The sequence below is a fragment of the Mauremys mutica genome, chromosome 1 (assembly GCF_020497125.1).
Source record: "Mauremys mutica isolate MM-2020 ecotype Southern chromosome 1, ASM2049712v1, whole genome shotgun sequence".
In the NCBI taxonomy this organism is placed as follows: domain Eukaryota; kingdom Metazoa; phylum Chordata; order Testudines; family Geoemydidae; genus Mauremys; species Mauremys mutica.
In genome coordinates, this window is record NC_059072.1 from 327,189,204 (window position 1) to 327,216,117 (window position 26,914).

The 26,914-nt window shown below is 48.8% G+C and overlaps 1 protein-coding gene across 1 annotated transcript in view; it reads right to left on the bottom strand.

Moving 5' to 3' along the window:
• Positions 1-9,819, bottom strand: part of DDX10 (DEAD-box helicase 10) — a 334,053-nt gene extending 324,234 nt beyond the window's left edge. The window contains exons 1-3 of the mRNA XM_045018285.1: positions 9,608-9,819; positions 4,140-4,200; positions 3,798-3,928 (exon numbers count right to left, since the gene is read on the bottom strand). Coding sequence (XP_044874220.1) covers positions 3,798-3,928; positions 4,140-4,200; positions 9,608-9,811 — 396 coding nt within the window. The 5' untranslated portion in view covers positions 9,812-9,819. The remainder of the gene's footprint in view (positions 1-3,797; positions 3,929-4,139; positions 4,201-9,607) is intronic.
• Between the last annotated feature and the right edge of the window lie 17,095 nt (positions 9,820-26,914).

Sequence of the window (26,914 nt, forward strand, 5' to 3'; positions counted from 1 at the left end):
TTTTGAAATTAAATGCCACAGTGTTGGGCAGTTGAGGTGTTCTTCCCACCACAGGGATGTTGAATGCTATTGTATTATGGTCACTATTTCCAAGCGGTCCTGCTATAGTTACCTCTTGGACCAGCTCCTGCGCTCCACTCAGGATTAAATCTAGAGTCGCCTCTCCCCTTGTGGGTTCCCGTACCAGCTGCTCCATGAAGCAGTCATTTAAAGTATCGAGAAATTTTATCTCCGCATTTCGTCCTGAAGTGAAATGTTCCCAGTCAATATAGGGATAATTGAAATCCCCCACTATTATTGGGTTCTTAATTTTGATAGCCTCTCTAATTTCCCTAAGCATTTCATCATCACTATTACTGTCCTGGTCAGGTGGTCGATAATAGATCCCTAATGTTATATTTTTACTAGAGCATGAAATTTCTATCCATAGAGACTCTATGGAACATGTGGATTCGCTTAAGATTTTTACTTCATTTGAATCTACACTTTCTTTCACATATAGTGCCACTCCTCCCCCTGCACGACCTGTTCTGTCCTTCCGATATATTTTGTACCCCGGAATGATTGTGTCCCATTGGTTGCTCTCAGTCCACCAGGTTTCTGTGATGCCTATTATATCTATATCCTCCTTTATCACAAGGCACAAACCTCGCAATAACGTGCCTCGCCATAACGCGAAATCGCATATAACGCGATCATAGGTTGCCTCCCCTTTAAGGCATAATACAGTACTGTACCAGTGGTCCCTAACACCATGGCAGGGGAGAGAAGCTGCAGCTCCCCACCTGCCGGGAACAGAGAACTCTGAGGCTGCGAGCGCCGATGCTCTCTGTCCCCAGCAGGCGTGGGGCCGCAGCTTCTCTCCGGCTTCTCTGGGGCTGTAGGCGCCGGTGCTCTCTATCCCCGGCAGGCGCGGGGCCGCGGCTTCTCTCCGGCTTCAAGAGGAGCCGCAGCTCCCCACCTGCCGGGGACAGAGAACTCCAGGGCTGCGGGCGCCAGTGCTCTCTGTCCCCAGCAGGCGTGGGGCCGCAGCTTCTCTGGGGCTTCTCTGGGGCTGCAGGCGCCGGTGCTCTCTGTCCCCGGCAGGCGCGGGGTCGCGGCTTCTCTCCGGCTTCAAGAGGAGCCAGGGCTCCCCACCTGCCGGGGACAGAGAACTCCGGGGCTGCAGACGCCGGTGCTCTCTGTCCCCGGCAGCTGCGGGGAGCCATGGGCAGGACTGCACTGGGAGACAGTTTGTAGATTAAAACAATTTCAATGTGTAATGAATCCAACACTTAACACCATCCAATCAAGTCTGTATAGTCAATATGAGAATGGGATTCAGATACAGAGCTGTGCAATACTAACCCTTCTGCTCCTAAAATTGTGGGTACCAGAAATAAGGAGAACAAGTGGAATAAAATTATTCAGCTGTAATATTTCTGGGTTACTCCTGGGGGAACTCTGCATCACTGTGCATGTGCAGAATTTATGTCACCCGCAGATTTCTTTGTTTCCCCGCAGATAACTGATTTTCTGATGGGGAAGCAAAGGGAAACCACAAAAGCGGTCATATGACCTTCCCCAACAGTATGTTTCAGTCGCCCAAGGCAGCCAGCAGAGAGGTAAATCACTGTGAGGTGGGAGCAGGACTGGGGAAGACATGGCTGGTGGCTCCTATCCTACACTGGGCTCAGCTGCTAGTCCCAGCTGGGCTGAGGAGGACAGGACTTCCTCTTCTCCTGCCTAGCATTTGGGGGTGGGTCTGACCTGTCCCCAGATTTCTCCCCCAGCTGTAGGAAGCTCTGCAAACTTCCCCTCCCCCCTGTGCTTCCTGCACCCATCATTCCTCAGCTGCAGGGGGAGAGATCACTGTACAAGGTGCTGCTCCCCCATCCGTCCAACACTTGTGCATCCAGACTCCCTCATACCCAGACCCTCCTGCCGAGCTGCACCTGAACCATCCCAACGAGCCACCTGCACCTGGATCCCCACCCTACCGAGCCCCAACCAGCTGCACCTGGATCCCAACCTCACTGAGCCCCACCCCTCCAGCATCTGGACATCCCCCCCTAGTCAGACCTCCCCCTGCTGAGCTCTATCCCCTCTCCCCCCCCAAACACTCAGACCCCCATGCAGAGTCCCATTACCTTTGCACCCAGAACACCCCAACAAGCCCCATGTGCATCCAGATTCCCCGGATCCCCCACTGAGCCACCAGCACCCAGATTGCCCCACATAGAACTTTCTCACCCCAGACCTAGATTCTCCCCACACTAAGTCCCTCCACACTTGGATCCTGCCTTGCTGAGCCTGCCTGACCACAGCTGGCATGGAGGGGCAGGGATCTGGGGTGTTTCTGGGGCAGATCCGATCCTTGCACTGTGTCAGGGTTGGGTACAGCCTCACCAGTGAGTCCGTGTCCCCCAGGGAGGGGAGGGCAGAGGAGCTGCACAGTAATCTCCCACCTCTGTGTAGCCAGTAGCCTGTGCTCCCCAATGCCACAGTAATCTCCCCAATTTGCAGAATTTTAAAATATTGCGAATTTTTCATTTTTTGGCACAGAATTTTTACTTTTTGGTGCAGAATGCTCTCAGGAGTACTGGGCTCACACCTACAAGGCAGTACCACTGCTGAAACAGAGCATTCCAACTAAAGGTACTGATACAAGTCCACTTCTGCTGTTACAGATTCACACACTGTCAAATCGTTGTGTTCAGCTATACAACAAAAAGATTTCACCAGGACTGATGTAATATCCCTACTGATGGTGCTTTCCACAGCCACAAAGGAGATCAAAACTTGTTTTCTAGCCTCCTTCTATATGACACATAGTCCCAGTTATCACTAGGCCCCCTTCTCTACAAATCCCTTTAAATGCATGGACATAAAAATGCATACAATTGTTTCAAGAGCTGTATATCTCAATTAGAGATATAAATTAATTAAGCAACCTCATTTTCCTTCTTTGCTACAGTATGCAGAAGATTGTTCTCACCCCTCTCCAAAACTTATACATTTATTTCCTAATCGGCATGAATGAGATCTAGCATAAAGCACATTCTAGTTTCTGAGAGGTTGCCTAAATACCCATTTCTGTTCTCACTGTTTTGTCATTGACTTTAATGGAAGTGGATTGGGCCCTAAACTAATAATCTACATTGAATGCTAATCGCTAGTCTCTCATTTAAAACCAAATTAAATCCCGGCCCCCCTCAATCTGATCACCATTTGAGTGGTTCCTCAATTTAGATGCCAACTTGAAAAAAATCTTTTCTATAATACTAAAGAAAATAAATGCAAAGCCTGACTTTCCAGGTGAACCAATAGTAACTTTCATCCTCTAACATATTTTTGAGAGCCAATTTTTCAGTCTAATTTACAAACCATATTCATGAACTCTAGCCTAACCTACAATGAGAAATGTATTACATATTTAGTGAAGATTAGTTATAAACAGGTTCCTTGATCAACTTTACACTTATTCCATACAGACATTCAGTTTTAAATAATTTTAGCAGTCAACTATATCGGTAAAGGACTATTAAGAAAAAAAATTTTTACATCAGTCTTAATAAAAATGTCAGAACAAGGCATCAAAGTGTCAACACATTTCTAGAGACAAATATATACCCAGACCATCTTACCTATTGCTGTCTGAGGTTTTGTAAGTTAGTCTGTCATAGCTTTATGTGAACAAATATTACAGTCAAATTATAAGTCTCCTCCTGGCTCCGATTAACCAAAGTATGCTGTTTAATGTCCAATACCTCCATTTTACATAGTTCAAGCTTCCAATTAGAAGGTAAATTACTTACTGGGATAATAAAAGCCAAGGTTTTGCCTGATCCAGTCTTTGCAGCTCCAAGTACATCTTTACCTTGCAAAGACAAACCTATGGTCTGCCTCTGTATCTCAGTTACCATGCGATACTGTGCTTCTTGCAAACCTAGTATTTGGGAGAGGGGGGAGGGAAAAAATTCTTACTTTTTGCCTTGGATAATGATATATTTTCCCATAAGGAAAAATACTGCAGCTGGCAATATTATCTTGGAACTTTGATATTTAAAAACAAAAACTTCTTAAACTGCCAATGAATAAGACTGGTTAAAACTGGTCTTTTATTCAAATACTTTCCTAAGAACTGTTGGTGTACTTACCTTTCAATGTTTTCTTTGACAACGGGAAATCTGAAAATCTTTTAATTTCATTTGGGTTTATCTGAAACAAAAGGATTTAATCAATGCTAGAATATAAGAATACCGTGGAATTTAAATCACATCGTTGTAGTTTGCTGGTAACATTGGCAGAATTTTTAGTGGGTTAATTCTAGGAGTACCTGGCAATCAACCTCAACCAGCTAACTGGAGGGAAAAGGTCTACACATAGGCATAGTTTGACTTCTACATTTGGGGGGGCCACTTCGGTCAGGCCAATAAGACTGTGCATGGGGGGGGTCAAATTCCACAACTGTCAAGGCTTGCAGTTTAAGGGGGCAACCCCCCTCCCCACAAACAACACCCAAGCATCTACATTAGGTTTATCTAAGCCTGACAATTTTTCCTAATCTAGAATACTGTGTACAGATGTGGTCTCCTCACCTCAAAAAAGATATTCTAGCACTAGAAAAGGTTCAGAAAAGAGCAACTAAAATGATTAGGGGTTTAGAGAGGGTCCCATATGAGGAAAGATTAAAGAGGCTAGGACTCTTCAGTTTGGAAAAGAGAAGACTAAGGGGGGACATGATAGAGGTATATAAAATCATGAGTGATGTTGAGAAAGTGGATAAGGAAAAGTTATTTACTTATTCCCATAATACAAGAACTAGGGGTCACCAAATGAAATTAATAGGCAGCAGGTTTAAAACAAATAAAAGGAAGTTCTTCTTCACGCAGCGCACAGTCAACTTGTGGAACTCCTTACCTGAGGAGGTTGTGAAGGCTAGGACTATAACAATGTTTAAAAGGGGACTGGATAAATTCATGGTGGCTAAGTCCATAAATGGCTATTAGCCAGGATGGGTAAGAATGGTGTCCCTAGCCTCTGTTCGTCAGAGGATGGAGATGGATGGCAGGAGAGAGATCACTTGATCATTGCCTGTTAGGTTCACTCCCTCAGGGGCACCTGGCATTGGCCACTGTCGGTAGACAGATACTGGGCTAGATGGACCTCTGGTCTGACCCGGTACGGCCTTTCTTATGTTCTTATGTTCTTACCAATTTAAGAAATAGGGTATAACAAACTGAGATTAAATGTCACTGTAAGTTAAATCCACAGGGGCAGTTGAATAAAATCCTCTCCGCCCTCCCTAAACGGTAGCCCTGGCCAAGGCTCCCACGGTTCCCCACAGCTGTTTATGTCAGCCCCACACCTCTGCAGGGCAGGTGCAGCAACGGGGACACGGATCACGCACTGGCTGTACGGAGGTGGGAGATCACCCTGAAGCCCCCCGCCTCCTCTGAGACATGGACTCAGAGGTGAGGCTGCACCTGATCCTGACACAGTGCCAGGGCTGGGCCACCCCAGAAACACCCAGGGGCTCTGCCCCTTTGCACTGAGGGAGAGGGACATAGTCTCTCATGCACACCCAGTCCTGGCCCTTGATCCAGGTGTGGGTGGGCAGGCTCAGCCTGGCAGGATCCAAGTGTGGAGGGGCTTAGTGTGGGGGATCCAAGTGTGCAGTGAGAGGGTCCTGTGTGGGGCAATCTGGGTGCAGGAGGCTCGGTGGGAGTTCCAGGTGCATGTATGGGGGGAATCTGGATGCACAGGGTCTCATTGGGGAGGTGGGGGTTCCAGGTGCAGGGGGTTGGGGCTAGTCAGGGCAGGGGTATGGATGGAAGGAGCTCAGCAGGGATCCAGATGCAGGGGGGTGGCGCTCGATGGGAGTAGGTCTGCAGGGGTTGAGGTTTGGAGGGGTGGAGGTTAGGGGGCAGGGGGCACCCGGTGAGATGTGAGGATTGGCAGTGGGTGGGTCTGGATGCATGGGAGTTGGGCACATAGAGCAGCAGCTCTCAGTACAATGAACCCTCCCCCTGCAGCTGAGGCGCAATGGGGGACAGGAAGTGGGGGGGGAGCAGAGCTTCCTGCTGCCGGGGGAGGTTTCTGGGGGTGGATCTGACCCGGCCCTGGCCACTCCTTGCAGGGGAAAAAGAAGTCCTGTCCTCCCCCAGCCCAGACTAGCAGCTGAGCCCTGCCCTCTCCCCGTAGTAATTTACCTTTCTGCCAGTTGCTTGGGGCTGACAGCCACAAAACGATACACCCATACTGCTGGGGAGAGGAAGCTGCTCTTGCAGCTTCCCTTTGCTTCCCCATCAGAAGACATATTTCTGCAGGGAAGCAAAGAAATCTGCGGAGGACACGAATTCTGTGAGCATGCAGTAGCACAGAATTCCCCCAGGAGTAGTCTTGATATTCAGAACTCTCCAGTAATTAACCCTAGCTATTAAAGAGGTAACTTCTCCCTCCGTAACCCTGGCCTACCATGACAGATATGCTTCACCAGAAAAATTAATAAGGCAGACTTGTGAAAGTCCTGTCTTCATAACTTGCAAGAGCTGAACTTACACTACGGAACTAGGGCTTGTCTACACTATTGCTTATGTCGATGTAACGTACGTTGCTCAGGGTGTGAAAAACCCACCCCCAAGCGATGTAAGTTATACTGACTTAGTGCCGTGTCTACATGGCACTATGTTGACGGGAGATGCACTCCCACCAACATAGCTTCTGCCTCTCGCTGAGGTGGAGTAATTACGTTGACAGGAGAGTGCTCTCCCGTCGACACAGCGCAGTAGTGAAGACAAGCCCTTACTCCCTACCAGATATGACTGACCACTGAAATAACCACTTTTAGAGGAGACTTACATTTATTTCTGAAAGGCCTTGATTTATTACAATAATTCCTTCACACACATACCCCCTCCCACAATCAAGATATTGCTCTTGCAGGCTGCAAACAAGGAGGAATTGTTAAATAGCTGGCAGGTGATCAGGTACTACATGATGGGGGACTGGCAAACAGAGACAAAGTTCTGAATTCAGTTGTCCTGTCTTACATCATTTTAATTCTAAGATTTTCCCATTTACGTACAATGAACTGAGACAACCTTCTTCACAAGGGCAGAAATCTAGACTTCCAATTTTTAATGCTGCTTTGAACCTACCACTTCCCCAACCCACTCCCTTTGGAATTTCAACAGTAATTCCAATCAGCATTCTAACAGGACTGTGGTTACAGCTTTAATTTCAAAGAAGTTAGTACCTCTTCATATTAAACCACACAAACTTGCAAAAATAGAATGAGAGTCACAGAACTCCAAAAAACACAGACTTTTACCATTTGAGCCGAAGGAAGATCTGTGTTAGTTGTCAGCTATACAACAGCCCTTTTCTTTCTAAAACGCAACCAGCTAAGGTGCCCAAATTGTGCTACCATTAAAGTCAGTGGGGGAAAAAAACCTGGTGTTAAAATCAGAGCAGGATTGGGCCCAAATATAACCACACAAAAAAACCTTGCTTAGCTACAACTTTTTTTCCCCCTCCGTATGTAGCCAGCACACAACAGTAATTGAAATACAATTCTATATAAAGTCTGAAGGTATAGTAACAGGTCATTTTTAAGCTAGAGTGAGACAAAGAAACGGAGGTAGTTTTAATTATGGCGAGTAACTTAAGCAATTTTATTTAACAATCTTCAGGCCAAATGACTTTTCCAAGATAAAGTTACAGAAGTTCTAATATGAAGTCATACAATGGAAGCTTGCTGAATCCTTATCTATGGAGAGGTTACTGCCTCTCCATAATAACTAGGGCCCTACCAATTTCACGGCCATGAAAAAGGTGTCACAAACTGTGAAATAAGCCCTTGTCTGTGAAATCCGATCTCCCTATGCTGCTAGGAGTGTCGGGCTCCTGCCAGGGCTTGGGACTTCCACCTCCATGGGAGCCGGGTCTCAGGTCTTCCACCTCCATGGTTCCTGCTGGGGCTCAGGCTGCACATTTTTTCCAGGAACCCCAAATTGGCCAGGGCTCCTGGACACAATTAATCCGCCACTGGCTGGGACTAGCAGCTAGGAGCCCCTGGCTGAGGTGCTCCCAGCATCACGGGGGAGATCAGACTTATCTCCACCTCCGAGAGCCTCCTCCAGCCACAAGAAGATCCGCAGCTGCTGCCCAGCCTGGGAGCTTCCTGCAGCCCAGGGAGGTATCCGGAGGTGGGTCTGATCTCCCCGAGAGGGGACAATGCAGGAGAAGAGCAAGTCCTGTCTCTCCCTAGCCAGCTGAGGCTAGCAGCTAGGGGCCACTGGCTGGGGCGCTCCCAGCATCACATGGGAAATCAGACTCATCTCCACCTCCGGGAGCCTCCTCCAGCTGCAAGAAGATCCACAGCTGCTGCCTTCAAAGCCCAACTCTGAAGGCAGCACAGAAGTGAGGGTGTCAATCCTGCAATGCCCCTAGAGCAGCCTTGCAAATCCCACCCCCAACCCCTTTTGGGTTGGGACCCCCACCATTACAACACCCTGAAATTTCAGGTGTAAACATCCAAAAATGTGAAATTGACTTATTTTCAAATCCTATGGCCGTGAAATTGACCAGAATGGACTGTGAATTTGGTAGGGCCCTAATAACAACAGAACGTTTATCACTGCTGTACTCAGTGTCATAGTGTGCTCTGTCACAAACATGACAAAACCCAATAGAAGAATACACCACCAATTACAGCTTTTGCTCACAAGAGTGAAGCGTACACTAATCGAGGAAAGCATACAGTCATGTCCACACAATCTCAAATAGACAGACTACTCCGCGCTTCACCCCTCGTGTAGTGAAGGTTGACTGACATGTTCTATCCACGGGGTGGCTGCAATTCAGCAAAGGATGAAATACCACCAGCCCTGCAACCACAGGACAGTGCCCCTTTCCCCCCGCGCTGGGTGCCCTGCAACCACCGGACAGTGCCCCTTCCCCGCCCCCGCTGGGTGCCCTGCAACCACCGGACAGTGCCCCCCCCGCTGGGTGCTCTGCAACCACCGGACAGTGCCCCTTTCCCCCCCCCTCCCCCGCTGGGTGCCCTGCAACCACCGGACAGTGCCCCTTTCCCCTCCCCCCCCCGCTGGGTGCCCTGCAACCACCGGACAGTGCCCCCCGCTGGGTGCCCTGCAACCACCGGACAGTGCCCCTTCCCCCCCCCCCCCGCTGGGTGCCCTGCAACCACCGGACAGTCCCCGCCCCCCCGTCCCCGCCCCCCCCGCTGGGTGCCCTGCAACCACCGGACATTGCCCCTTTCCCCCCCCCCCGCTGGGTGCCCTGCAACCACCGGACAGTGCCCCTTTCCCCCCCCCCCCCGCTGGATGCCCTGCAACCACCGGACAGTGCCCCTTCCCCCCCCCCGCTGGGTGCCCTGCAACCACCGGACAGTGCCCCCCCGCTGGGTGCCCTGCAACCACCGGACAGTGCCCCTTCCCCACTGGGTGCCCCTCACCCCAGGGCAGCCCCAGTCGACGACGGGCAATGCCCCACTCCGGGGGTCCTGGCTCCCTCCCCACGTTCTGTCCCGCTCACTCCCCCGGGGACAGCGTGGCCCGGCCACCCCTCACTCTCCCGATGGCAGCGCCGCCCGGCCCCTCACCTCCGGGTAGCGCTTTTCCAGCCAGGCGATCCCCTCGCGCTCCACCACCCCCGCCGGCCGCTTCCGCTCCTTCCTCTGCAGCCGCAGCTTGTTCTTGCGCCTGGTGTAGTTCTTCTTCCAGCGCTCGAAGTTGCGCACCGGGTCCGGGTCCGGGTCCGGGACCCCGCCGCCCGCGTGGCGCCCCCTGCCTCCCCTGCCTTCCATGCCTCGCTCGCCCGCCTGCAGCCTCCCGGAGTCCCGGCCTGGGACCAACACGCGCCGCCGCCTCTGCTGCTGCCGGGACAGTCGCAGGGAGAGCGCGTCACGCAGCCCCGCCCCCGAGGCTGCGCGGCCTCCGCCCACAGGCCGGCGCGGGGACTAAGGCCCAGCCCTGGCTGGGGGGCGCGGAGACCCGTGTGGGTCCCGCTCAGTGCGGCCGGGCTCCCTGAGGCGCGAGGCTCCGGGGTGCCTTGCTCCTTGCCTGGCAGCCAGCCTGCGCTCAGCCCAGGGCTGCCAACTCTCTAGTCACACAACACCGACCAGCCTAGACCCACCCCCCGGTCACTGCGTTCTCCCTCCTTCGGTGGCTCCCTCTCCCTTAGTGCCCACCCTCTCTTACTGGGCAGGGGCAGGGAGATGGGGTGCGGGAGGGGCTGAGGGGTTCACGGTGCAGGAGGGGGCTTCAGGCTGGTACAGTGGGTTAGGGTGTGGCAGGGGGTGAGGGCTCTGGCTGGGGGGGCTGGCTTGGAGGGGGCAGGGATGAGGGGCTTGGGGTGCAGGTGGGGGCTCCAGGCTGGGAGGGTGGGGCTGAGGGATTTGGATTGAGGGAGGGCGTTGCAGGTTGAGGCAGTGGGTTGGGGTGGAGGAAGGGGTGAGGGCTCTGGGGTGGGTCTGGGGATGAGGGGTTCAGTGTGTGGGAGGGGACAGGGAGTTGGGGTGCAGGCTCTGGGATGGGGCCAGGAATGAGCGGTGCTGACTGGAGCCACCAGCATCCATTTTCTACTGGGTGTTCCGGTCGAAAACCGGACACCTGGTCACCGTAGCTCAGTCCCGTGTGAGTCACCGCTCCCTAGGGTTGCCAATTTTCTGATTGCACAAGACCAAACACACTTGCCCTGAGACCCCCACCCCTTCTCAGAGTCCTCGACCGCTGCTCACTCCATCCCCAGTCCCTCCCTTGCTCACTCCCCACTCTCACTCACATTGCTCGCTCTTTTGCCCCCCCATACACCTAATCATTTTTATTGCCCTTTTCTGAACCTTTTCCAATTCCAATATATCTTTTTTGAGATGGGGAGACCACATCGGCACACAGTATTCAAGATGTGGGCGTACCATGGATTTATATAGAGGCAATATGATATTTTCTGTCTTACTATCTATCCTTTTCTTAATGATTCCCAGCATTCTTTTTTGACTGCAGTGGCACATTGAGTGGATGTTTTCAGAGAACTATCCACAGTGACTCCAAGATCTCCTTCTTGAGTGGTAACAGCTAATTTAGACCCCATCATTTTATACCAGGGGTTCTCAAACTGGGGGTTGAGACCCCTCAGGGGGTCACGAGGTGGTTATATGGGGGTTTGCACGCTGTTAGCTGTTAGGGGGCTTATTCCTTCACCCTCTCACTTCCCTGGTCCTTCTCGCATGAACAGAGAGCAACAATACCCGAAGTCCAAAGGTGCAAACAATTCAATATTTATTCGGGTAAACTTCCAGCAAGTATGATTCCAGTTTCCTTCCTTAGTGTCCCCCTTCCCAGCTCTGACACCACAGAGCCTTGCCTGTGTCCCTGTTCCTGTTCCCATCCCCTGTTCCCATTCCCCCTTTAGCAAAACATGATCCCAATTTCCCCCATCCCCAGTCCCTGTTCCCATTCCCCACCCCTTTCTGATTGACTGCAGACTATATAGTAAAACCTGAGTTTTGCTTAGCTATTCCTTAACCAATCATTTTACTGAAATTTAACTAACCAATCCTAACATATTGTAACATGGTTATTTAACCAATTATATTCCACCACCTTCATTGGTTTACACCCAACAAAATTAATTATACAGCAGACAGAAACAATTACAGAACCAGACAGAGACCATGCAAATAAACATACAAAACAATACAGAAGTGAGGATTTCACAACTACATCTATTCAGACATAAGGCTTTTCCAGCTGTGTCTATTGATAAGTGAGTTCTTGCCAGACAGGATGCTATCAAACCAAGTTTCCTTTTACATCTTCTAGGCTCTACCCTTTCTCTGGAGGTGACAGGAATATCAGGACAGGATTGTATTCCTAACAGCCCAATAGCACCTTATTTCAATGTGACTAGTTTGGAATGTGAGGATGTGACCATACACTTCCCAGCTTATGGCTGCCTAACTACATCTTAGCTGACGGCCTTAGCCTGTCACAGTAAGAGAAGGCCATTCCACAGACAGTGATTTTGTACCTCTATAACTAGCTAAGTGATAAGAATACACCTAAATTCTTAAAGTATAGGTCTTTGCAGACAGGCCTGAATATCTATATCCTAACATCAGCCTCCACTCCAAAGCCTACTTTGCCTCCAGCATTTATAATGGTGTTAAATGTATAAAAAAGTGTTTTTAATTTATAAGGGGCTTCGTACTCAGAGGCTTGCTCTGTGAAAGGGGTCACCAGTACAAAAGTTTGAAAACTACTGTTTTATAGGTATAGTTGGGATTATGTTTTCCAATGTGCATTACTTTACATTTATCAACACTGAATTTCACCTGCCATTTTGTTGCCCAATCACTGTTTTGTGAGCTCCCTTTGTAAGTATTTGCAGTCTGCTTTGGACTTAACTATCTTGAGTAATTTTGTATTATCTGCAAATTTTGCCTCCTCACTGTTTACCCCTTTTTCCAGATCATTGATGAGAATGTTGAACAACACTGGTCCCAGTACAGATCCCTTGGGGACACTACTATTTACCTCTCTCCATCTGAAAACTGACCATTTATTCCTATCCTTCATTTCCTATTTTTTTAACCAGTTACTGATCCATGAGAGGACCTTGCCTCTTATCCCATGACTGCTTAGTTTGCTTAACAACCTTTAGTGAGGGACCTTGTCAAAGGCCTTCTGAAAGTCCAAGTACCCTATATCCACTGGATCACCCTTGTCCCTCAAAGAATTCTAACAGAATTACAGATTTAGTGAGGCATGATTTTCCTTGACACAAGCCATGTTGACTTTTCCCCAACAAATTGTGCTCATCTATGTGTCTGATAATTCTGTTCTTTTCCATAGTTTCAACCAATTTGTCTGGTATTGAAGTTAAGCTCACCAGTTTATAACTGCCAGTATCGTCCCAGAGCCTTTTTTTAAAATTGGTGTCAGATTAGCTCTCCTCCAGTCATCTGGTACAGAAGCTGGTTTAAATGATGTTACATATCACAGTTAGTAGTTCTGCAATTTCATATTTGAGTTCCTTCAGAACTCTTGGGTGAATCCCATCTGACACTAGTGACTTATTACTGTTAATTTATCAAAAAGAACAGGAGTACTTGTGGCACCTTAGAGACTAACAAATTTATTTGAGCATAAGCTTTCGTAGGCTACAGCCCACTGCCCACGAAAGCTTATGCTCAAATAAATTTGTTAGTCTCTAAGGTGCCACAAGTACTTCTGTTCTTTTTGCGGATACAGACTAACACAGCTGCAACTCTGAAACCTGTTAATTTATCAGTTTGTTCCAAAATCTCCTCTATTGACACCTCAATCTAGGACAGTTCCTCAGATTTGTCACCTAAAAAGAATGGCTCAGGTGTGGGATTCTTCCTCACAGCCTCTGCTGTAAAGAGTGATGTAAAGAATTAATTTAGCTTCTCCACAATGGCCTTATATCTTCCTTGAGTGCTCCTTTAGCACATTGATCATTCAGTGGCCCCAACTGGTTGTTTAGCAGGCTTCCTGCTTCTGATGTACTTAAAAAAAAATTCCCTTAGGAAAAAAGGCTCAAAACAATTGTCTGCCGTTGCTTTCACGGGGGGGCGGGGGCTGACGACATGTACCCAGAACCACCCGTGACAACGTTTTTGACCCATCAGGCACTGGGATCTCAATCCAAAATTCCAATGGGCAGCGAAGACTGCGGGAACTATGGGATAGCTGCCACAATGCAATGCTCTGGAAGTTAACGCTAGCCTCGGTACTGTGGATGCACTCCGCCGAGTTAATAGTCTTAATGGTGTTAAGTGGAGACACACACAATCGACTGTATAAAATCAATTTCTAAAAAATCGACTTCTATAAATTCGACCTAATTTCATAGTGTAGTCATACCTTTAGTTTTTGAGTCTTTGGCCTGGTCTACATTACAGGGTTAGGTCGAATTTAGCCACGCTAGGTTGATTTAAAAATGAATGCGTCCTCACAACCAACCTCGTTCTGTTGATCTAAAGGGCTCTTAAAATCGACTTCTGTACTCCTCCCCAGCGAGATGAGTCATGCTAAAATCGACTTTGCTGGGTTGAATTTGGGGTAGTGCAGACACAAATTGACGGTATTGGCCTCCGGGAGCTATCCCAGAATGCTCCATTGTGATCACTCTGGACAGCACTTTGAACTCCAATGCGCTAGCCAGGTACACAGGAAAAACCCCAGGAACTTTTGAATTTCATTTCCTGTTCGGTCAGCATGGCAAACTCCGCAGGACAGGTGACCATGCAGTCCCCCCAAAATCATAGCGTATAGAATGTTTCTGTGCTCCCCCTATCATCTCTGTCCCTGAGGTTATCGCAGATTAGAAGGCAAAAAAACCGCACTCACGATTATATGATTTCCAAGCCCATGCAGTCCTCCCGCACTGATAGGGCACAGCTTAATGCATGGAGGCATTCAGTGGCAGAGACCAGGAAAGAACTGAGTGAGTGTGAAGAGCGGAGGCAGGACGTGATGCTGAGGCTAATGGGGGAGCAAACGGACATGATGAAGCGTCTGTTGGAGCTGCAGGAAAACCAGCAAGAGCACAGACCCCCGCTGCATCCAGTGGCATAGCCAGGTTCTAAGTGTAGGGGGAGCAAACATAAAAAAGGCGGCCCCCCTTGGCTCCTCCTCTGGCCACGCCCCCTTTTGGATCTTCCTCTGGTCTCACCCCCCCACCCTGACTCCGCCCCCTCATTCCCCCATTGGATCTCTCCCCAAATCCCCGTCCCCAGCCCAGCACCCTCACTGCCCCATTGGATACCAAGCCAGGCCTGGGAAGGAGACGCCCCTGTGCAGCAGCCTGGGCCCATGGGCCATGGCTGGCTGGGGCCGGGAGCGCTGCAGTGCAGTGCAGAGGCTGCTCCAGCCCTGCAGCCCGCGGGGCAGCACGGTGGGTCCGGGAGCAGCGTGGAGTGGGCAGGGCCTGGGTGGGCAACGCGGTCCGGGAGCGTGGGCCGCCTGCCAGAAACACGCAGTGGAGAGGAGCTGCGGGGGAGAGACTTGTCCCAGGCGGGGCGGCCAGCGGACAGGGGCGAGGAGCCGGTCAGGGTCCCCCGAACCGATAAACTTCCTTGGCGCTGCCGGGGAGCCCCGTGCCTCTCCCGCTCGGCTGCGCTCCAGAGGCTCCTTCCCAGTGGGGCGGCAGCCGCCTGTCCGGGAAGGACCCCCTGGAGCACAGCCGAGCGGGAGAGGCGCGGGGCTCCCCGCCACCGGCGGGATGCGCCACATGTGCCCGGGGCGGGCAGCACGTGCAGCCAGGACGCTGTGTGCGATCCCGCGGCGCGGCCGGGGCCTGCTAATGGTGGCTGGGGCGATGTTGGGGCCACGCTGAGCATGGGGCACGATGGCCGAGGAGCCAGCCCCCTCGCCCCCCTCCCCATGGCTCCTCCGGCCGTGCTGTCCCCAGCGCCAGCCTGCAGGCACCACTTTTGGAAAATGTGTGGAGGGAAAGTGGCTGCTTCCCCTCCACCCCGCTAGCTATGCTACTGGCTGCATCCACTGTATAACCACCTACCCTCCTCCCCATGTTCCATAGCCTCCTCACCCAGACACTCAAGAATGCGTGCGGGGAGGCTCCGGGCACCCAACCACTCCACTCCAGAGTGTTGGTGTCTCTAGGCCTAAGTAAACCAAAGTTGTGACTTTGGGCCTGAGTGAACCAAAGTTCTTCCATGCTGTGAACTTTAACCAGCCTAAGATGCTAATAAACAGCAAGCAAAATGTGTAACTGTCAGCTTTCTTAGCTTGCAGCTGTAGGACAGCTTAAAACAGCAAAAAGCGGCAGTAAGACGGGGGGGAGAAGGGGGAGGAAAATCTGCATGCGTCTGTGCTGTGAAGGCCATAGATAAATATGCGAATGAGAACAGTTCTAACAAGCTACATTATAGTGTTAAGTGTAACTGTTGCAAGGGGGAGGGAAAAAGGGGGAAAAACAAGGTGGGTATAAATGCTGGGACCCCGCCTGCGTGCGGATGTGCAGGATTTGAGAATGCTTTTTCTCCCTGGCACCTTTTTTGAGCTCAAATAAACTTGGTTTGCTTCTCCACCCTGGTGTGTTAATTAGTGCGACGCACACCGGGCAACGAACCCCCACTGTTGCTCCTCCTCGGGCCCTTTGGGCCGGCAACAAGAGGATGGCCCAAGCAACAGAAAGTTGTCATTCAAACAGTTTGATTTTTAGTGTGGCTACAATAAGCAATGTGGCCTTGTCCTTCCTTCCTCCCCTACCCCACCCAGGCTACCTTGTCCGTTATCTCTTCTTTTTTTTTTAATTAATAAAGAAAGAATGCATGGTTTCAAAACAATTGTTACTTTATTTCGAAGGGGGGAGGGTGGTTATCTTACAGGGAATTAAAATCAACAAAGGGGGCGGGTTTGCATAAGGGAAAAACACACAACTGTCATACCGAAGCCTGGCCTGTCATGAAACTGGTTTTCAAAGCCGCTGATGCGCAGAGCACCTTGCTGTGCTCTTCTAATTGCCCTGGTGTCTGGCTGCTCAAAATCAGATGCCAGGCAATTTGCCTCAACCTCCCACCCCGCCATAAACATCTCCCCCTTACTCTCACAGATATTATGGAGCACACAGCAAGCAGCAATAACAATGGGAATGTTGGTTGTGCTGAGGTCTGACCAACAGCGCCAGCAAGCTTTTAAACATCCAAAGACACATTCTACCACCATTCTTCACTTGCTCAGCCTATAGTTGAACTGCTCCTTACTACTGTCCAGGCTTCATGAACGGCTCCCCCAAGCTCGTCGCTGGGGAGCAGGAGAACAGAGTTGCAGGGGAAGTGATGGAGCTGTACACCATGTCCTGGAGATTACTAGGAGCTGGGCAGAGAAGACGTTCCCAGAACCCCCGGCCAAGCTACATGTCCGACGAGGACGGTTACCAGTCCTACTGCACCGTCTGCTGCCAGCAGCACCCAAAAGGACCAGTATGGATCCCCTGAGCTCATCACTGGGGAACAGGAGAGCAGAGTTGCAGCAGAAGCGATGGATGACGACGGTTAGCAGTCTTACTGCACCGTCTGCTGCAAAGGCAAGGAGCTGCTGCTGTGTAGCAATGCCAGCTGCTGCAGGTGCTTCTGTGTCAAATGCTTGGAGGTCCGGGTAGGGCAAGGTACCTCAGCCAAGGCAAAAGAGCAAGAGCCCCGGATCTGTTACATGTGTCAACCACAGAAGTGCTATGGAGTGTTACAGCGCTGACCAGACTGGAATGTACAGCTGCAAGACTTCTTCACCAGTGACAAAGGACAGGAATATGATGCACCTAAAATCTAAAAAGGCCCACACATTTCCCAGAGTCACTACCTTTGATAACAGAACATCAATGATTGCATTGGCTACTTGAATCACAGCAGCCCCCACAGTAGACTTGCCCACAACAGCAGTGGTGACAGTGAGCTGAGCAGGTTCCATGCTTACAGTGGTATGGCATCTGCACAGGTAACCCAGGGAAAAGCGCGAAACGATTGTCTGCTGTTGCTTTCAAGGAGGGAGAGGCGACTGACGACATGTACCCAAAATCACCCACGACAATATTTTTGCCCCATCAGGCATTGGGAGCTCAACCCAGAATTCCAATGAGCAGCAGAGACTGCGGGAACTGTGGAATAGCTACCTACTGAGCACCGCTCTGTAAGTCGATGCTAACTATGGTAGTGAGGACACACTCTGCCAACTTAATGCACTCAGTGTGGACATACACAATCGACTGCATATAATTTATTTCCAAAAAATCGACTTCTATAAAAATCAACCTAATTTCATAGTGTAGACATACTCTTTGTCTAGTTGCTCTTCACATTCTTTTTTAGCCTGCCTAATTATACTTTTACATGTGACTTGCCAGAGTTTATGCTCCTTTCTATTTTCCTCAGTAGGATTTAATGTCCAATTTTTAAAGGATGCTTTTTTGCCTCTAACCACTTTTTTATTTTATTGTTTAGCCACAGTGACACTTTTTTTGGTACTCTTACTGTTGTTTTTTTTATTTCGTGTGTACATTTGGTTTGAGCCTCTACTGTGGCTTTTTTTAAAAGTTTCCATGCAGTTTGCAGACATTTCAATTTTGTAACTGTACCTTTTAATTTCTGTTTATTTTGTTATATGTAAAGTTGTGAACAGAAGCTGAAGTTATGACTAAAATGTGTGTTACCAGACAAGTCTGGGGAGTGGGTAAACCAATTTATTGAAGACAAAGGACAAGTTAACATCTCTAGCCAGGTGTCATCAAACTGTTGGATGTTGACCCATTACAGGGGCAGTGGACCTCTAATATTTCAAGTGTTCAGGAGAGGGCTGTACAGCACAAAACACACATTTTTGGGTGAAATTTGGGATTAAGAATATGTTGGAGCCAACCAGGTTTGCCAGGTGTGTGGTTTTCAATCAGAACACCTAGTCGAAAAGGGACCCTGGCGGCTCCAGTCAGCACCATTGACAGGGCTGTTAAAAGTCCGGTTGGCACGGGGCTGGCAGGCTCCCTACCTGGCTCTGAAAGGCTCCCAGAAGCAGCCAGCATATCCCTCTGGCTCTTAGGCACAGGGACAGCCAGGGGGGCTATGTGCACTGCCCCTGCCCGAGTGCCAGCTCCACAGCTCCCATTGGCTGGGAACCACGGCCAATGGGAGCTGTGGGGGGTGGTGCCTACAGCCTATCCGTGCCTCTGCCTAGGAGCCGAGGGACATGTTGCTGCTTTTGGGGAGCTGCCTGAGGTAAGCACCACCTGGAGCTGACACCTTGCACCTTTTCCTGTGCACCAACCCACCACCCCAACCCTGAGCCCCCTTCCACACCCAACTCCCTCCTGGACCCTGCACCCCGAACCTCGTCCTGCACCCAGCCCCCTTGCCCCAGCTCAGAACACCCTCCTCCACCCCAAACCCCTCATCCCCAGCCCCACCCCAGAGCTTGCACTTCCAGCCAGAGCCCTCACTCCCCCATGCCCCAAACATTTGCCCCAGCCCAGAGCCCCCTCCTGCATCCCAAACCCTTCATCTCTGGCCCCACCCCAGAGCCTGCATCCCCAGCCGGAGCCCTCACCCCCTCCCACACCCTTACCCCCTCAGTGAATGAGAGAGTGAGGATGGGGGAGAGTGAGAAACAGAGGGAGGAGCAATGGGGTGAGGGGGGCGCAGGGCATCGGAGAAGCGTTGGGGCGGGGCATCGGGGAAAGGGCGGGGCAGGAGGCAGGGCAAGTGTGTTTGGTTTTGTGCTATTGTGATTAGAAAGTTGGCAACCCTAGAGCCACCCTGCAAGTAGTAACCAAGGCTGATGCCAGAGTCTGACTGGAAGGTGACTGGCAGGCTGCAGCTATAGATCATTAATGATCTGGAGGATGGCATGGGCTGCACTCTCAGCAAGTTTGCAGATTACACTAAACTGGGAGGAGTGGTAGATACGCTGGAGGGTAGGGATAGGATACAGAGGAACCTAGACAAATTAGAGGACTGGGCCAAAAGAAACCTGATGAGGTTCAACAAGAACAAGTGCAGAGTCCTGCACTTAGGACGGAAGAATCCCATTCACTGTTTAGGTTGGATATTAGGAAAAACTTTTTCACTAGGAGGGTGTGAAGCACTGGAATGGGTTACCTAGGGAGGTGGTGGAATCTCCTTCCTTAGAGGTTTTTAAAGTCAGGCTTGACAAAGCCCTGTCTGGGATGATTTAGTTGGGAATTGGTCCTGCTTTGAGCAGGGGGTTGGACTAGATGACCTCCTGAGGTCCCTTCCAACCCTGATATTCTATGATTCATACGCTCAGGATGTTGCCTGCATGCTGGAGGGCTGTCTGTGAGCAGCCCAGGTGGAAGCTACAGCACGACAGGTGGATGACACAACCCCTCACTAGTTTGGATTGCACCCTGGGATGTCATACCATCAAAATACTTTCTTCTGCCCACCAGCATACCCTTGTCTTGCTTGAGCTCAGTTCCAACCAGCTCTTTTTCAAACATGAGGTGATCTCATCCTAGCACTGGGCCATCTTAGTAGTAGTGGTATGGTCAGTTGCAATGCAGGATAAGTAGATCTGTGAGTCATCTGCATAATACTGTCAATTGAGTCCATGTCTTCTGATCAGTTCACCTAATAGCTGCATGCAGAGGTTGAATAGAACCAGGGAGAGAATTGATCCTTGCAAGACTCCACAATCTAGAGATCTAGTGGTGGAGGTGCAGTTTCCCATCACTGTGCATTGTATACTCCTGTAAAAACTAGAGAAGAGTAGGGAAACAACAGACAATGTGTTCCAAACCAGAGACTGAGTGAGTGAGTGTGTATATGTGTGTGAAATTAGGGGAACGATGGTGGAGCTTTCCTCATACATAGGAATAGAAGAATAATGGGTAAAACATCTTGAATCCCCAGAAGGCTCAGGTTATCATCATAGACCCCTTACGAAATTTGCAGCAGCTCAGACTCCACCACACTGAGACATAAATAGTAAATGAGACACTATGGGGAGGGTCACTATGAACAAATGGCTCAATGCATTGTCTGAACCATCGCTGCGTGCTAGGAGTGAGGAGAAATAATCTATATAATTTTGCAGAATTTAAGATTACTTATTTTTTAAAATTCAATTTTTAGTCTCTGTAGTAGTTTAAATAACCTTTTAGTTGTGAATCCATGCAGTATTGTCTAGCCAAGTCAGCAGACAGACAGCTCCATTGCTTCTGATGGAAGCTCATAGCTGTCCAATATAGCAGCAGAGTGAAATTGAAATGTTTCTTTCACAGGTGCTATTTAGAACCCCATGAGCAACAGCGACTGCCAAGAATCAGGTCAATTTTAGTCTGCCGTGACTACTTGGGAAATCTATAGGCAGCAGCAGAGACAGGCAGTGAAGCTACTCAGTGGGGAGAGGAGGATCCAAAAGTAACAATGACCATTAGAGAAGCTCTTCTTGGGTGGAAGAGAAAGATCCTTCTCTGTTCAAGCAGCCAGAGGAGACCCAAAGTGGACCAGGACACATATTACCTAGGGGCCAATGTTAAAGACTGAGCCTGTGAGCAGTGATCAGGAACAGCACCTTAATAGGAGTCCTTTGTTGCCCCTTTTTAACCTGAGCAGCTAGTCAAAGTTCAGGGCCATGGAGAAGTTCCAGCTGGAAGTAGAAACTGATGGAGTCTGGTATTTTTTTATGCAATCTTGCTTATTTACAAGGAATGTACAAAGTCCTGCTTCTCTAATTTCAGGAGGAACCAAAAGGAGTTTACAACCCCACGCCTCTTTAGCCAATAAGACCCCAAAGCTCTCTCTCTCTAGCTTTTCCCAGGATCACACTGAACTCACAGGCTACTACTTGGCTATCTTGCTTTTTACCCTTTGCCTCTCTCTCCATTCTTGTCTATTCTCAGTTTCTCTGTAATCTCTCACACACCTGGTCACAATACACAATGGAAACTCCCCCGCCCCTTGAACTGGTGCTAGTTTCTGGGCAGATGTATTAGGCCTTCTTTAGATGTGGCCCTTAAAGTGTTTCTTACAGTTATCTTAAGCGAAGGGCATATTCACACATCAGTTTGAACAAGTTTTTAACTCAACCCATAACAAGAGTTCAGCCAGCTCATAACATCTCCCTACCCTCCACACTCGGAGTTTGGGGTGGTAGGAAGGTGAGGCAGGCTGACTTTGCTCTTGAACTCAGTGGCGCTCATCTTATCTTTCTGGCTAGTAAATTCCATTCTGTGGCTAATGGGTATCTGGTAATTTTTTCCTAAAAGGTGACTTGCAAATGGAAAAATAAAAAGGGCTGATCTCCTTTTTTTCTGTTTATAATGCATGAAGTCCTGAAATGTTTGGTCAAAAAATTCTGATTGTTTATGAGTTTATTTTATTTTCTTCAGCTTTTTTTTACAACAGTAAGTCAGAGGCAGATCAGGGATTTGTGGGGCCCTGGGCCAGAGCAAGTGGAGGGCCCCTTCCTCACCCCTTCCACCTGCATTCCCTTCCCCCACAACGCTCCTGCCGGGGAAATGGGGTTGGGGCATGGGAGCTTGCCCCACACCACCACTCCGCCCGGCACTCCTGGCAGGGAGTGAGGTCAGAGTGTGGGGGCCTCCATTTTTCCAGGGCCCCCCGATTGGCCGGGGCCCCTGAGCACAGGCTCTGTTGACCCAGTGGCTAATCCACCACTGATCTTGGCTACCCTGAAAGATGCAACAATGACTGAAGAGCTGGTGAAATTATGACATGTCAAGAGGCTGAAAGTTGAGCAGTTGAGAGGAGAAGATGGTTTAATCAGACTTATCAAAACTGTTTGTTTATTTTTGTGAGCTCCTTTTAGGCTCCATTAATCAATGTCTGGTAAGTTATGCCTGAGACTTTCAGTATGTATGCCTGAAGGGGAAGGAATGCTGATATTTTATTTACAGTTCACCTTTAAAGGCATCCTGGATATCTGGCATTCAACATCAGCAGGACTAAACATCAGATACCACCTGGCCATTCATCTGGAAAATGGCACAGAACATGACAATGCAGAATGTCCAAACTATGCCCAAATGAGAAATGACAGTTATCTTGGCAACCTTCCAGGAAGCATCTAATTTGCACAAAACATAAGAAGGCCACAATCACTCTTCTCTGTGATACAGAGGCGCATATAGAGACTACATGTCCTAGTACACATCTTCTGCTTTTTGTATGTAAAGAGATGACCTCATTTGAGTTTGTCCAACAGTCTCAGCAGAGTCTCACATGCTGGAACCTGTAATCTTCATTGGCTGTACCTTTGTATTAAACACAAGGGCCAAGATTCTTTTTTAAATAGGTGCCTGAAGTTAGACGCCTAAATCCATATTTAGGTACCTAAACAAATGGCCAGATTTTCAAAAGCACTGAATGTCCAGCGGCTCCCATTGACTGTTTTTGAAAACTTTGGCTAAAAGTAGTAAGCAAAATAAGACTTGGCACTGATACACCACTTTTCATGTGTAGTTCTCGGAGGCCTCAATTCAGCATGGTACTGAAGTATGTGTGTAACTTTAAACATGTGAGTAATCCATAGACTTGAATGGGACTGTTCATGTGCTTAAATTTACGCATAGGCTTAAGTACCTTACAAGGTGGATAAGAATCATTCCCTATTTTACAGCTAGCAAAACTAGGGACCCAAGAAGTTAAGTGCCCAAGATCATATATCAATCACTTAGCAGAATCCGTTTCTCTGGAAACCCAGTCACCAACCCTCTCAGCTGAATGACAAAGGCTGCATTGTTGCACTCTTTACTTTGTTTAACCCTGAAATAATATAAGCTTTTAGCACAAAAGCATTTAGTTAGGTGTTTTATGTATATATAAATCTGAACCACTAGAGGCCGTAACAGACCTGGATAAATTAGGATCATAGTAGTTAAAGATAGAATAAAGCCTTTAGACCAGCAAGTCTACTCATGCATGCAAGTCAAAGTCCCCTGGCAGAGGATATAGCTTCAATTCAGGAAAGCCCATAAGGATGGGTTTAACATTATGCAAGTGTGTAAGTGCTCTTCTGAATCGGGTCCTAAATCAGATATGAAGCTAATTGACAATTTGAACTAAAGTAGTTTACCTCAATTCCCACAGCTTCCATGGGAAGCTGCATTCACAAGTTTGAGGGCAGAATTTGTCCCTGTGGTAACAGCTGTTTCTGGGAAAGCCTACACACGTTAGATCAGGATCCTAGTCTAAATTCAGTGCATCTGACACTTAGTTTTACACAAGATCTTGAACAAGATCATTTGCTTGTGGACCGGTATCAGTATGTTTCCTGCAGTCAATAATTATAACAGAACTTTTCAAGCCAATTTAATACCTGATGTAACACCATGGTACACCAGAGATAAAGTCAGCCTCCTGTCTTGTTAATTAAACTCTGGAAGATTTCTCAAGTAGAAGCTCTTGTTAAGACTGAAATGAAAATTATATAATCACTAAATCATGCATTTGTGTAAAATTGTGTAAAAGCTATGTGTCCTTTGACAGCAAGAATGATCACAAACGCCTAAGGAGATGAAAAAAAATTTGGGTCAGATCTCCAGGTGGTGTAAATCAGTGTAGCCTTCTTGACTTCAGTGCACTTATGCTGATATATACCTACTGTATTAGATCATCCAGTCTACCCACCTTCTAGTGTAGTGAATAATCCTCCGAGAGAAGATATTAAACTGATTTACACCCAATCTTATCCCAAAGGCCATGATAAATGTGTTACAGCAGTGCTTATTTGGCTATGGCTCCCTACTGAAGTATTACATCAGCTCCACAGTAAACAAAGGATATCCATCTGTATGCTAGCACCTCAGAATACAATTTTGCTTATCTGTGTAGCTAAGGCCAGGTCTACACTAAGTAGTTAGGTTGACCCAGCGCCATTGCTATGGGGTGTGAAAAATTCACATCCCTTAGAGATTTAGCTAAGCCAGGAGTTGGCAACCTTTCAGAAGTGGTGTGGTGAGTCTTCATTTATTCACTCTAATTTAAGGTTTTGCATGTCAGTAATACATTTTAATGTTTTTAGAAGGTCTCTTTGTAGAAGTCTATAATATATAATTAAACTATTGTTGTATGTAAAGTAAATAAGGTTTTTAAAATGTTTAAGAAGCTTCATTTAAAATTATATTAAAATGCAGAGCCCCCCGGACTGGTGGCCAGGACCCGGGCAGTGTGAGTGTCACTGAAAATCAGCTCGCGTGCCGCCTTCGGCACGCATGCCATAGGTTGCCTACCCCTGAGCTAAGCCAACCTTATCAAGAGGAAAGAACATTTATGTCCATTTTAGCTACACATACAGCGTCCCTGGCTTTCACAGGTCAGTGTATGGGAAGCTGTGGTTGTCCTTAATGTCCCCCAGAGTGGAGTGGTAGGGATGTGGCCCCTGCTGCCACATGGAATGCTGCGGGGGGGAGGGTCCTAGGGAGGTGCTAAAATGGAGTTCTCCATGGACTATAAAGGCAGATGAGCCCATGATTGCTGAATCTGTAGGTCCACAACAGTCTGCAGTTTCTGTATTTGCTGCTGGAGATGCCCCCATTATGTCCTGGTGCATCTGTCTCTTCTTTTTCTGCTGGGACTCATGGGTATTTCTTAGGGTGACCAGATGTCCCGATTTTATAGAGACAGTCCTGATATTTGGGGCTTTTTCTTATATAGATGTCTATTACCCCCCACCCCCTGTCCTGATTTTTCACACTTGCTGTCTGGTCACCCTAGTCTTTCTCCTCTACACTGTTTCCTTCTCCAGGCTGTCTGCAATGTTCACAGCACAGGCCCTGTGCTCACGGTTTGTTGCAGCACTGGCTTGCAGGATCTCATTCAACAAATCATCCCAAGCCCTCTTCTTTCTCATCTGGCTCAGGTGTTCTGCAGATAAAACACACAACACACACATTGTCAGTATAGTCACAACAGACAGAAAAATTTAAGATTGTGAACTCCCTTCCCTTGCTCCCTTAAAGTTTTACACAACATATATTTATTGACACTTCTGCTTCGGAGTGTTTGTGCACAGGGCCACTCACAGGACCAACTGGTGAGTTTGGCCTGCCAGAGGTGAGGGAAATGAAGAGGGAATTGCTCAGTTGCATGAAACTCGAGCATAGGGCAATGGCACTGAATACTGGCACCATTTTCCACAGGCAGTGGTGATTTTAGCTGAGGGTAACAAAGACATAGAGAGCACTGCTGCTTCTAGCTTCCCTAAGCCCCCTAGGCCCGTATGCTGCTAGCCTGTGTACTGCAATGGTACCTGCCAAAGTCATCCCTGACTGGTATGGGAAATTGTCCTACCAAGGAGGAAGAAATAAGGCTGCCATCCCTGGAAAACTTTGGGGAAGGTTTGGAGTGAACATGCATGAAAGTTTCATTGAGACCTTTCAGGAGGATTCAAGGCACATCCCTGTGTATATAAACAAACTGCTCTGCATGGGCCCACCCCTCCTCCCCATCTAACTGCACATGGGAATGAAAAGCAGAGGACAATGGTACCTCTTCTAGTGTGAATAATGCAAAGTTGATAGCTCTGTCCTGCTAAGTTGAGGGCGACATTGTAATGGGAAACAAATGTACACACTTGCCCAAGGATCCTTCCCTGGCATTGGACTTGTCTGTGCTCAGTTGCCAGGACTCACAGACTGCTGTGGAGCCTTGAACAGATCCTCACTCGTAGCATAGCTGGACACCGCATATCCCCCAACCACCTTCCTCCTCGTCCTCGCCATTCAGGCCAGGGTCCCCTGGCTTGGGTTCCTTGGAGGTGTCCATGGTGGTGGGAGGTGGGGATCTCTGCCAAGCATGGCATGCAGCTCTTTGTAAAAGCAGCAGGTCTGCAGCTTGGCACCAGATTGACTGTTGGCCTCCCTGCCCTTCTGATATGCCTGAGGCAGTTCCTTCGCTTTCATGTGGCACTGTGGCTGGTCCCAGTCACACCCCTTCTCCTACATCCCCAGTGCAATCTGCTCATAGATCTCGACATTCCTGTGGCTGGTCTGTAGCTGTGCTTGCACAGCCTCTTATCCCCCAGGCCCAGGAGATCCAATATCTCCTGTCTACTCTAAGTCAGAGCGTGTAGGCAGCTGGGCAATTGCACACAACAATGGAGAGCTGCTAGGTGTGCTCACCAAGCTGGACAATCAGGAAAAGGCATTTCAAAAATTCACAGGGCTTTAAAGGGGAGTGGGGGCTCCCAATCTATGTTATCCCTGGGCAGTAGAGTTCACAATTGAGACCGAAGCAGTTGGTGTTGAGCATTGTGGGACAGCTACTGGAGTCGACATAGGTAATGCAATGTCTACATTCCTGCTGTGTTAACCTCTGTCTGTTGTCCACAGCTCAATGCCGCTTGAGGAGGTGGTGTTACTGTCAGTGTAACGGGGCACTTACAGTGGT